The sequence below is a fragment of the Scophthalmus maximus genome, chromosome 12, assembly GCF_022379125.1.
Source record: "Scophthalmus maximus strain ysfricsl-2021 chromosome 12, ASM2237912v1, whole genome shotgun sequence".
NCBI lineage: Eukaryota > Metazoa > Chordata > Actinopteri > Pleuronectiformes > Scophthalmidae > Scophthalmus > Scophthalmus maximus.
In genome coordinates, this window is record NC_061526.1 from 1,372,807 (window position 1) to 1,385,064 (window position 12,258).

Consider the following 12,258-nt stretch of genomic DNA (forward strand, 5'->3'; position numbering starts at 1 on the left):
TTCACCCACATGTTCGTGTCTTTTCATCTGCAGGACCTGCGAGGGGCAGAATATCAAATATCGCACATGCAGTAATGTGGTAAGTTGAGCGAACTCATCTTTATGTAATGGACGTCCGTGGAGCTTTCAAGTGTTTTTCTCTTGAGATAAACTGATACGGCATATTGTGATTAAGAATTCAGTGTGGTGGAACTGTGAAAATATTCTCAGGGTTTATGGCGAAGAGGTATAACATTGCGAGCTAGGATCCTGTTTTTCGAAAGAAAGTGAGAAGTTGTGGTGGGGAAACGTCGAACTCCATGTTCTTTTCATTTAATCTTGTAATCTGGTAATTGCATGCAGCAGTCAAGATTTGGACCACTAAGATTTGTGACATTAACAGTCTTCCTTCCACTTACCTTACACGTTTTCAATTGAGTGACATATAGTGCACATATTGAAATATTCTTGTCTGTGTTGCCCTCAGGATTGCCCCCCAGAGGCTGGGGATTTCCGTGCCCAGCAGTGTTCAGCCCACGCAGACGTGCGATACCAGGGTCAGTACCACGAGTGGCTGCCTGTGTACAATGACCCGGACAACCCCTGCACTCTCAAGTGCAAAGCCAAAGGTTCGGGCCTTGTGGTGGAGCTGGCGCCCAAGGTGCTGGATGGGACCCGCTGTTACACCGAGTCCTTGGACATGTGTATCAGTGGAGTCTGCCAGGTGGGAAATTGACTCAGAGACTTTTATTGTTTTTTTCCGCCGCTGAAGAGTTAATATCTTGCCACTTCTCTATTGTGGAAATAACAAGGAGCCAAATTGTGGAAATAACAAGGAGCCAAATTGTGGAATATTGTGAGAGAGGTTGCTCTCTGTTTCAGTGTAAGGACATTTGCACAATGTTTGGAACCCAAGAGAGACTTCTCAGAAACCAAAACATGTGATTTAGATCAATTGCTATTGAGAAAATCTGAAAAATGCATTTTTCAGAGTACACTCGCATTCCAGCGAGTGTGAGCAGCCACAGCCTTCATTGAAACTGAAGGCAGTCTTGGACAACGTGAGGATGCAGCGCATATATGTGCAAAGTATTTATGCTGCTTGATAGAATAACAACTTTCAATTAATGAAAAATCTGGCCGATATTTAGACATATTTGAAAACATATTTACGGTTCTACAGTTTAATCTGATAAAGCATGGAATGGCAGCAAAGAGGGAAATTCTTTCTAAAACATAATCATGTTTGTATATTTAATTTGTCAAGTCCACAGCATATTGGCTGGTTTACAATTTGCAACTTTGCAGTGCATTTGCAAGAGCTAATGAGTAAATAAATCAAAGGAAAAACATGCGACATCAGTAGACTTATACTAACATCATGCCATCTGCTTTACAAATCAATATGCAATAATGGAGAATAATAGTTGACTGGGATTTTGACTGGCAGTCCAGGAAATAGTTGAGACTGCATATTTTCCCGGTTGAATGGAATTATGTCCCAAGGCAATGTGTGTGCAGAGATGCACAAGGATTTTGATGTACTCTCTTACAATGCTTAAAATCACACTGTGGCTTTTGGTTTTCCTTACCGACAGAGGTTGCGGAAAACCCCCATCAATCAACGTTGGATGGTTGAAGATAATATTTAATAGAAAGCAGTGGGGGAACTGTTTTTTTTCAAAAGCCATGATCAGCTCACAGCGGATGTTTCATGCTATCTTAACAATGCAAACAATAGAAGTGGTTTGAATATGGAGGAAACCAGAAGGTTGTTTGGATCATTTGATTATAACATTTACATGGTATGAGGAAAGACATTCTTTTAAAATTTAAAAATGAAGGTCTAACAAAACCAAGATGTGTTCTTTCACCACAACTTGTTTTCATTTCCCTTTGTATTTCTTCTGTACTTTTCATACTTCTTTTGCACATGACCCTAATATACATGTATACCATTTCTAAACCTTTCAAGGATCAGTAGAAAAGGGTTTTGGTGATCAGGTTGCATTTTTCCGTTTGTGTCACAGATTGTAGGTTGTGACCATGAGTTGGGGAGCACGACAAAGGAGGACAACTGTGGTGTCTGCAGTGGAGATGGCTCATCCTGCCGACTTGTGCGAGGACACTACAAATCCCAGCATGCTTCAGGAAAAGGTAAAGAATCTTCTCTCCGAAGTTTTGTTTATTCTAAAGAGGAACTCTGTTTAAAGGTATAATCTTCAGTTATGAGGTGCATTACTTTAGGCTGAGCAACAGTTGTATGATGACTCCCACACAATCTCATCTGGGTTGTCGTGGGTTGGGCTCAGTTAAAAGGAAACAATATTGAGTTTAAAGGACATGAGCACTTTCCGGGTAGATCTAATGAAAGATACTAAATAATAAGGGTTACATTATGGCAAGTGGAGGATTTAATGATTTTGGACCGTGACCCATTTTAGACTCACAGGATATCTCAGCCTCCACATTGATTTTGACCATCCTTTTCTAAAATCTCTTTAACTGGAGCCCTCTGACTTCGGCGAAGTACAATACTAAATTGTAAGGGTGACACTTTAAAGCTACTTTTTTACATTTGTTTTAGTTATGTAATTATGTTGTGGAAGTTCAATTAGAGTATCAAATGTTTCAATATAACTAATAAATAAAAAATATATCTATCAATGTAATCTTTGCCAGGAGTAGTGCCTTGCATTGTGCTAGTCCAGTGGTTTCCAAACCTTGGGGGGTTGCGGGACACAAATGAGGGGGTTGCATGTTGATTTCGAGAAATCAGAATAGCATACTTTGTTATAAAGGCTTTAAAAAAATAAAAATTCTTATTAAATGTGAATTTAAATGCTCATCAGCCTTGCAATTTTCTCTGTCCCCACATGACCCCTGGGGTCAGGTTACAGCACCACAGGAAACATTGCAACATTTGCACATAGGTTTGTGCAATACCTCAAATCAGTGTCCTTTGTATGCGCCAACCGCCTCTGGGGATAACGGGGGTCGCAAGTTTCTGCCGTTCCACCGTTATTTTGGGGTTCAGTGGCTGAAATGTTTGGGAACCCCTGCGCTAGTCAATTCAGTCTGTTGCTTGATTCACTTTGTATTAAAACATATTTACATTGAGTTTGTCAGGGTTTACTGCATGTCATTAAGTACTGATTAGATAAAAATTCATGCTATCTCTCTCTCCCTGTCTGTTTGTCTCACCCAAGCTGAGGACACAGTTGTCGCCATCCCCTATAAGAGTCGTCATGTGCGTCTAGTTCTGAAAGGCCCGGATCACTTGTGTAAGTCCTGGTAGGTCCAGGGTGCCCTTCCATCCAAAACAGTTGAACATGATATTTACTTTTGGCAGTTTTTAGTTTTCAATTGCCAAACACTGCACTTTTAACCCAACTATTCTGCATGTGCTATTTGAATTTTACTGCAGGTCATGTTATGATTTAGATGTTTCAAAAAGAATATCTCTTGTTTCCTCCCCATTATAAATGTTATACTTGGTTGAGCTTTCTTTTGAAACTTTTTAATAAATATCTCACCCAAATAACATGCTATAATTAACATTTTATTCCTGATAATGGACAAATATATTACATTTCAGGCTCTCTCATTAAAAAGTGACTCAGGGCAGAATAACCAGAAGAGGAATTTATTTCTCCCCTTTGCTCCGGCTCTGAGAAGATGAAAGACATCCAGCAAATATCACCAATGTCAAAGTACTGGCAGCAAACTCCCCACTGAATCAAAATTGATAACAAATGTTCCAGCTCTGTACCTATCCTTCGCTCTACGGCCGTTTCCTGAGCCAGGCCGACAGCGTCTTTTTGTGAATGGACAGATTTTTCATTAGATATTTCCTCCCATTCTTTCTGGCCACGCGCACTTAAATTGTAACCATCTGTCGGCAGATGATGACTGGTGCTGGTTACCGCTCGTTCCTGTGTTTCCCCCCATTGTTTTTGTTTAAATGTCTTTGCTGGAATCACACTAGACCTTGTTAGGAGGTCAAACAATGGAAAAGCTCACTGCAGCGCTGGCCTGCTCGCAGACATACACGAGTCTCCTGGCAGTGCCAAAGTCTCTTTGCCTCCAAACGCAACAGACACTCTGTGATCTATGTGTGTAACTGGATCTGACTGAAGACCCGAGATGAATGAAAGTCATCCATTGAGTAGCTCAACATTTCAATCACTTCTTCACACTTATTTTGTTTTAAAGTACACAAGAGGAAAGAGATTTTACTATGATACTGTAAATTTAGGAGAAACCAAAGTCCCATTGATAGCGGTTTCCCCTTTCCTGTGTCCATTGTGCTCTAGCTGTCTCCTCTGTTTACTCTGTAGATGTGGAGAGTAAGACTCTACAAGGGGTCAAAGGTGAACTGGTCTTTGATACATCAGGGCAGTACCACCTGGACAACACCACCTTGGACTACCAGAATCTTCCCGATAAGGAGATCCTGCGAATCGTTGGCCCGCTTGGAGCGGACTTCACAGTCAAAGTAAGACCTCAAATACGTCGTACTTCAAGTTAAGATGATCAATATTTTCATATCACCAAACCATGTTGTTATATGAAACACGTTGATGAACCCACAAAGAATGATCACCCCACTTTTCAGTTTTCCTTAGTGCTGTCCAACATTTCACGTTACTTTCCATGAGCTCATAGTTTTGGTTCATGGTGCTCTTTCACTATCAACACCCCGATCAGCACTGTGTCCCGTCAACAGGCAGCTGTTTGTTCCCGATGAAACCATCTGTACGCAAAACCTTCCCTGCACCACAACACAAGTGATCGTAGTGGAGCATTTAGCAGCTGAAAAGACCGATATTTCTCTGAAGGTGGAGTCTGACCAGAGCTAAGCTAGAAGGAACATTGGACCTAAATTGATTAGGTTGCCAAAATGCGTGACTCCAAATGCTGAATGTGTAGATAAGCAACTGTTTGCTGACATGTTTCTCATATCAACGTGGCAACAAAATCAGTTATTGCAGGTTCGAAGATTATTTTGGAAAGTCTTTGTTGCGTAAAGTCGTCACTTCAGCAACTTCTGTGACAGCCTTCTCATTTAACTGAAACCAGCAGCCTTCAGACTGCTTCCTACGAGTTTTGCCTCGCAAACGATCCCAGTCGACTTCGCCCTGCAGGCTAACTGACATCATGGGGACATTTTTGCTTTCTTTTCCGCCACTTAACTCAAAACTGTAGTTTTAGCAATGCAAAGCTCTGAAAATTGTGCACCCCGGCCAAACTGTAGTCCGATAAGTTCTTGTTGCCATGAACTCCCGCTGAACTCCTGTGAGTCAGGCAGAGTTCAAAGCTGATTCGATATTGGATGTTTATATTTAAAGATATCAGATAATGTGTGTGCCATTGAAATATTCAATGCAAATGAGGGTCAACATATTTTTCGAAGCAGTGATAACAATAGTAGCTTTTCAATTTTGAATCTAGGCTCAATAATGCCAATTTTGCTGTCAACTTACACTTGATGAAACTTGGATTTGATTCATGAAGGCCTCAGAAATATTATCAGAGGTTCTTGTTATCAAATGTCACATATTAGTTATGTGTGATAACAAGTCATTAATTCAGGAGTGGAACACAGGCTCTGTTACACACACACGCACACACAAACACAAACACACAACACACACACACACACACACATATTCACAAACCAACACTCCCAGACTGGGGCCGCAGAGTGGACATTAACAGACCAAATTATACAGACCATGGACTGGAAAACATGTGAAAACGTCCCCCTCATAAACACGATTCAGGATCGGACAATAAATAAAAACAATGTGTATTCATTATTTGACTAAAACAAAAATAAATCATCAACAATTTTTATTTGTCCTGTTGGCAGGTCTTTGACCTCTGAATGAGCAGAAAGTACCATATCAGGTTATTGAGGGTCAAATTCCTCGAATGTCTGTGAGTGAAATAAATGAGTGAAATGTACAATCTCTCAATAGGCACCAGTATGTTTCGGTCATCTGCTGGTATTGCTTAAGCTGCTATAATTTCATTTGCATTTGCCTTTTCCCTCCAATCTCAGATCTTGACTGATTTTTAGCTGATGACTTGTGACAGTGTCAAGGGGGCAGACTGAGGAATAATTGACAGTGGTTGTTTGTTAGCAAATTTAAAATGTCAGCTTGTCCTATAGTTGTTGTGTTGTTTCAAATTAAAAGCTGAGACAGAAAACTTCTGGAAAATGATCTGAAAACACCAGTTTAAAAACCCAACCATCATCAAACAATTTAATTTAAATGAATTTTTTACCATTTTTAGAAATTCCTTTAAAGATTAACAGAAAGAAAATGTTCCAGCATTTCGCTCAACTAATTGATTAATTGACTTATCGTTGCCTGTCTAATTATAAAAGTTAAGTCATGCCCTGAACACTGTTTGTGTAGGTACAGTTTACCAATGGAGCAGACAGTGTGATCCAGTACATCTACTACCAGCCCATCATCCATCGCTGGAGAGAGACCGACTTCTTCCCATGCTCTGTCACATGTGGTGGAGGTAGGCACATCCTTGAACCACTGGCATTATTAGACGGAACTTGGTACTTGATAGTTGCCAACTCTATTTTCAGCCAAGTGATTGAAAGATGGGCGATATGGTGGTTCAGTGGTCAGCACTGGCCCCTCACAGCACGAAGGTTCTGGGTTTGAACCTGACGGCAGGTCAGGTTTAAACCGTCCCACACAGACTTTCTGGGTTTTCTTCAAGTACTCCTGAGTACTTCCTCCCATCGTCCAAAGACATGGCGGTTAGGTTAGGTCAATTGGAGACTCAAAATTGCCCGAAGTTTTTAATGTGAGTGTGAATGGTTGTTTTTTCTACATGGTCAAACATACGCGAATGTCGCGGAATGAGCGGGCGGCGAAGGTTTGCCACTGCTACATTGGCATATGTGTGACTGTGACTGTGCCCTAACCCTGCGATATATGCTGCCGTCCTGTCCACGGTGTAGCCTGCCTCTCACCCAATGTCAGGTGGGATTGGCTGGATTAGCTGCCACGTGACCTTCAGAGATTAAGCAGTATAGATGATAGATGGATGGATGGTTTTGAACTATTACTCCAGTAAATAGACAATATTACCTGCTGGGATATGTGACATTTCTCTGTCTACAGGTTACCAGCTGACCTCGGCAGAATGCTTTGACCTGCGCAGCGGCCGAGTGGTTGTGGATCAGTATTGCCATTACTACCCAGAGAACGTCAAACCCAAACCCAAACTGCAGGAATGCAACATGGATCCTTGCCTGGCCAGGTTAGAGACCAGACCTCTAGTGGGATTGAATTTAAGTACAGACATCTACGTCAAAGATCTGTCAGCAGCATATTTTAAAATTCTGATTTCTTTCATTTGATTCAACCCTTTAGCGATGGCTACAAGCAAATCATGCCATATGACCTCTACCACCCCCTGCCCAGGTATGTACTCAAGTACTGTGAGATGATCACACAGTCTGATATTTCCCAGAATTCATCAATCTCTTCATGACATGTAAACTTTGGCCATGTCAGATGGGAAAGCAGTCCCTGGACGGCCTGTTCCACTTCCTGCGGCGGGGGCATCCAGAGTCGCTCAGTGTCTTGTGTGGAGGAAGACATGCAGGGAACCATCACGCCGACTGACGAGTGGAAGTGTCTCTACTCCCCTAAAACGCCCATCCTGCAGCCCTGCAACGCCTTTGACTGCCCCACCTGGCTGGCGCAGGAGTGGTCACCCGTAGGTTCTCTTCGTTAATCCGTTTTAGAAAATTGGAGGCTTTCAAAGGTCCCTGGCTTTTATTAGGTGCTGCAAAGCGTCACAAAGTCAGAAATGGTGAGAAAGTTCAAATCATAGTAACGAAAAGCAAAGAGATGTTTCTTTGTGTTCTGTGGAAATATCAGAAATGGGTTGATTTGTCTCGGTTGTCTGGAGGTCGATACAGTGGGTCTCAATTAACCCTTGAGGTTAAAAAATGTAGACATATATTGTCACGGGTGAAACAAATATAAACTCACTAGAAAGTCTGAACTGTGATTTTGTCAGCTCTTCCAGACCTCAACCAGCGTCCTCGACACGATTCAGCTGGAGCTGAAACCTAACCTTGTTGCGTGATTAAGAGAAGCAGCGCTAACCCCACCATGAGTGTCCTTCACCACCCTTTCCCTTGAACGCGCCATCCAAAACATACAAAGCTTAAATAAAAACCCCTTAAGTCAACAGCACACATGGAGTTCTTTAACTTACTGTGGGCCATTCACATCCAGGCTATTAGGATGGTGCGTGCGGGTCAATCTGACCTTCTCGGTTCGTTTACTCATGCAATAGAGTTTCAGCCGCTTACAACATAAATGCCCCCCACAAGATTCCCTCGTGGGGGTTTTTAAACCTCACCACTCATACAGGCACAAGTACAGGCCCAGGTAGTCCGATTCGCAGCCTCCTGAAAAACCCGGGGCGCTGTTTACCCAGCACATTCTTCCTTTGCATTTTAAATGCTTGTTTTGGCAGAGGACGGACAAAGTGGACTCCTGAGCAGAGAACTTTGGAAGGCCTCTTTCTTTTGCTTCCCTTAAGTCGAAGGCTACCTCTGTTAAACACAAGTGAGGACGTGATCATAGAAACAGGGCTCAACTTGTTAATCTGGCCGTCAATTCTTGTCAGTTGATTGGTTATTAATGGATTTTGTTTGCTGTCGTCATCAGTGCACGGTGACCTGTGGACAGGGCCTGCGCTACAGGGTGGTGTTATGCATCGATCACAGGGGACTCCACGCTGGAGGCTGCAACCCCACCACCAAACCCCACATCAAGGAGGAGTGCCTGGTGACTGTGCCCTGCTACAAGTCCATAGGTTAGCTGGGTTTGCCACGTTCGGACCTCCAAACGTCAATTATTTGTTAAGATAAAGTCGTATTTCTCTTGTGAAGTCAAACCAGTGTCTTTTTTGGGGTGTCATCGGCTCTAGATACGCTCCCCGTTGAGGCAAAACCTGTGTGGCATAAGCAAGCAATAGAGCTGGAGGAGGAGATAACAGTGACGGAGGAACCAACGTAAGTACCAACACAAAAAAGGGATGTTGATGAGATCACACTTTTTTCATCCCTGTTTGTCTCTTCGTTGTGTGAAATACCAGTAAGAAGAAACTTCATTCTCCAAGCTTTGACTGGAAAACCTTTTCTATTAATCTCCGCAGTTTTGTACAATCCTAACACATTTGTCACCCAGATCACATTGCCCGTTTGATACTTCACTTTCCTGTCAGAGGTGCTAAACCATTAAAAGGCCCTCACCATGTAAACCTCTCAACCAAGAGCATTTATTTCTCCTCTTCAAGAATTACTGTCACTCCGCAGGGGCAAAGAGGCAAAAGTCAGGTCCCAGATACACAGCTTAAACTACAGTTTTCAGAGTTCAGAGTTTTAAGATTTACCCGGAGGCAAAATTGAAGTAGACAAGACCAAGGGCTGCCAAGAAAACCACCACTGCATCGCGGTTGTATTCATGTCAGGTGTCATTTTGGTCAACTCTGTGTCTGAAGTCTGAACCCCTATTGTTATGGCACTTTTCAAAATATGCACCGGTTGGAGTGCATGTCTCTTTTCACACCTGTGCAAACCAAATGACGGCAGAGCAGTTTTGTCAGGACAAACACAGAAGAATCCACCCCTGCGTAGGATAGACGTCTGATGCTGCGATGCTTCTATGAACATGTGCATTGTGAGGTCTGAGTAATGAGTTTGTTGCTACAGGTTGTTTAAGGTCAAAGTGGAGCTGAATGTGAGAGAGAAAAAAACATCTCTTTGGAAACCATTGGACTGTTCAGTCACTAGCCACCAGCATTACCTCAGCAAGCCCTCAGATGTTCCAGATGTTCTTGTCCCACATATCAGTTGACTAATAAAGGCTGTCCTCTAAAGATGGACAATGTTTGGACCCTACCCAGTGTCTTGCATGACTTGTATTTGTAACCATGTTAGCCATTTCAAAACAGCTGTTGCTTTGACTTATCTTTGGAGCACGATGTGGGAAGAGAGAGAAAGAGAGAGAGAGAGAGAGAAAAACGCCAAAACATGTGATTATTTCTCTAATGCAAAAGAAAGAAGAAAAAAAAAAAGCACATAAATATCTGTGTATAATATGCGGTCACTCGCAAGCCAACAAAAATATCTGCCTACCATATGGGGCCAGGTTACGGATGTGAGAGGAAGTAGAAGGAAATTCCTGTGTTAGAATTATTGCACTTCCACTGCCAGGCCTTTTGCCTGCCCTGAACCACCACTGTGCAACTGCTTGAAAAATTAAACCCATCTATGTCCCATGACTTGGCCAAGTTTTACTTTATTTTTCTTCTTTTCTTTCTATTCACATTACCACTACCATGAGTAAATAAAATGTTTCCAGTGATGGAAATTTAATTGATATGATTAGACTACGGCTTTGGCAGATATTACAAAAAAGTGTTGTTTCCTTCCGTGAATGAAACCAAGATTGTTTTTGAACTGACAGATGCTCTTTAACTGCACATGAAGATAAACATTTCTTCGGGTTCGCATGTTGACTTTGTTGTTCCCGTTCCAAGGTCCAACTGCCGGTGATTCATTTGTTTGTCCAAAAACACAGTGAGTCCTTAAGATCTCATAACGAGCCAGGTTTTGCTGTAATTATGAGCTCTTTATTGAGGCATGTTATAAAACAGCAGGGTGCGCTTGTGTTGTGGTCACGTACTACTTGGCCAAGGAAAAATGCTACACATTGGAACAGGCTTCTTAGTGTTACCTCTGTGATTTTACATGTACACTGCTGTAGAAAACTGATGTGGTACTTTTAATAATGTGCAGTACTGGACCATTTCAGCTCTGGTAAATGGACTATATTTATATACTGTAGTGCTTTTCTAGTCTATACAGGACAAGTCAATTGCCTCAGACGGCAATTTAGGTTTAAGTGTCTTGCCCAAGGACACAACGGCATGTTGGCTTGGGGAAGCTGGGATCAAACCGCCGACCTTTGGGTTAGTGGACAACCGACTCCACCTCCTGAGCCACGGCCAGTAGAAATGGTTGTCTGTGTCAGCTACACACAGAGATTAGCAAAATTACTGACTTACTCATCGTATTGAATTCCAAGTCCAGGTGAGATTAATACAGTGGAGCCTTATCGTAACTGATGTAGAAGTGGAAATCGGGAATTTTGCTGATTCCCATTGTTCTTTAGTTCAGGTCAAAGAGATCCTTAGTCACTGACCGTAAGCAGGTAAACCATTTTTTTTCTTCTTATTAGCATTTAAATGTGCATCAGTAAGCAACTACTCCACCATTCACAATCATAAGATCGTTCTGTCTTGAGTTAGTGTAGCTGGTTTGGAGATATATTTTCTTTTTCATTGTACAAAATTAGACTTCATGATTCATGTTTTTTTCAGTCGACAGGGGAAAGTCCCCAAGGGGAAATTCAGTAACCTCTGTTTTGCACAGTGACAATGGTAATTCAGCGTAGTCCATTCAGCTTGTGGCTTTGGTCTTAAAGACTCCTTTGTATAAGCACTAATTTAAGAAAAACATTTTTAATACTATATTGGCGGAACAAATCCAAATGTGGTGAGCTCAGCCCTGAACAGGGCATCTGCTGAACACCATGTGGTGATGAACTGGGGAAGCCTCTCACCCACGCATGTCCTGCTGCCTTTGGCTCACATTGTCTGCTGTCAGCTCTTAAACTTGCTGGTGGATCTGCAACAGAAATGGGCAACCATCTAATCAAAGCCATTTGGACCAAAGATGAATAACAGATAAATATTGTGAGAGTATCCGGTGCATGTAGTGTTAAGAATCCTGTTTTCTCTTTGTATTTCAATATTTTCACATGAGGATTCTTCCACTGCTACATCATTGCGTGAGTAGTTAACGAACGAAAGAATGACATCGGAAAAGCCTCTGTGATCTCCTCAAACACCAGGTCTAAACATCATTGAACCATAGTGGAAATTCTGGAAAACATGGTGTGATGTAGATTTCCCCTCCTTGATCCTTCGTAGAGCTGAGCTTTTTAATTTAAGCCAGTGGTTTTTTTTATGTGCGTTCCCCAGACAGTTACAATCCCACTGAGAGTGTCAATTAAATCAGAAGATCAAGTGGGCTTTTATACATCTGTCCGTCTCACACGTTCTTGCTTTATTATTCTTCTGCACTCTGCGAAACCTATTGAAGGGATGACAGTTCGGTCTCTGGGTCTTAACTCTCGCCCAACCTTGACGTGCCCT

General features: G+C 42.2%; 1 protein-coding gene across 3 annotated transcripts in view; it reads left to right on the forward strand.

Moving 5' to 3' along the window:
* LOC118319395 (ADAMTS-like protein 1) overlaps nt 1-12,258 on the forward strand; it is an 82,272-nt gene that overhangs the window by 69,916 nt on the left and 98 nt on the right. The window contains exons 4-15 of one of the 3 annotated variants that reach the window (XM_035649769.2): nt 34-79; nt 467-703; nt 2,010-2,136; nt 3,189-3,263; nt 4,320-4,477; nt 6,408-6,519; nt 7,137-7,275; nt 7,389-7,439; nt 7,533-7,737; nt 8,703-8,850; nt 8,965-9,049; nt 9,749-12,173. In XM_035649769.2, the coding sequence (XP_035505662.1) occupies nt 34-79; nt 467-703; nt 2,010-2,136; nt 3,189-3,263; nt 4,320-4,477; nt 6,408-6,519; nt 7,137-7,275; nt 7,389-7,439; nt 7,533-7,737; nt 8,703-8,850; nt 8,965-9,049; nt 9,749-9,893 (1,528 nt within the window). In that variant the 3' untranslated portion in view covers nt 9,894-12,173. Of the gene's footprint in view, nt 1-33; nt 80-466; nt 704-2,009; nt 2,137-3,188; nt 3,264-4,319; nt 4,478-6,407; nt 6,520-7,136; nt 7,276-7,388; nt 7,440-7,532; nt 7,738-8,702; nt 8,851-8,964; nt 9,054-9,748; nt 12,174-12,258 lie in introns of those variants that run through there. The other 2 variants (XM_035649778.2, XM_035649785.2) reach the window with 2 other exon arrangements.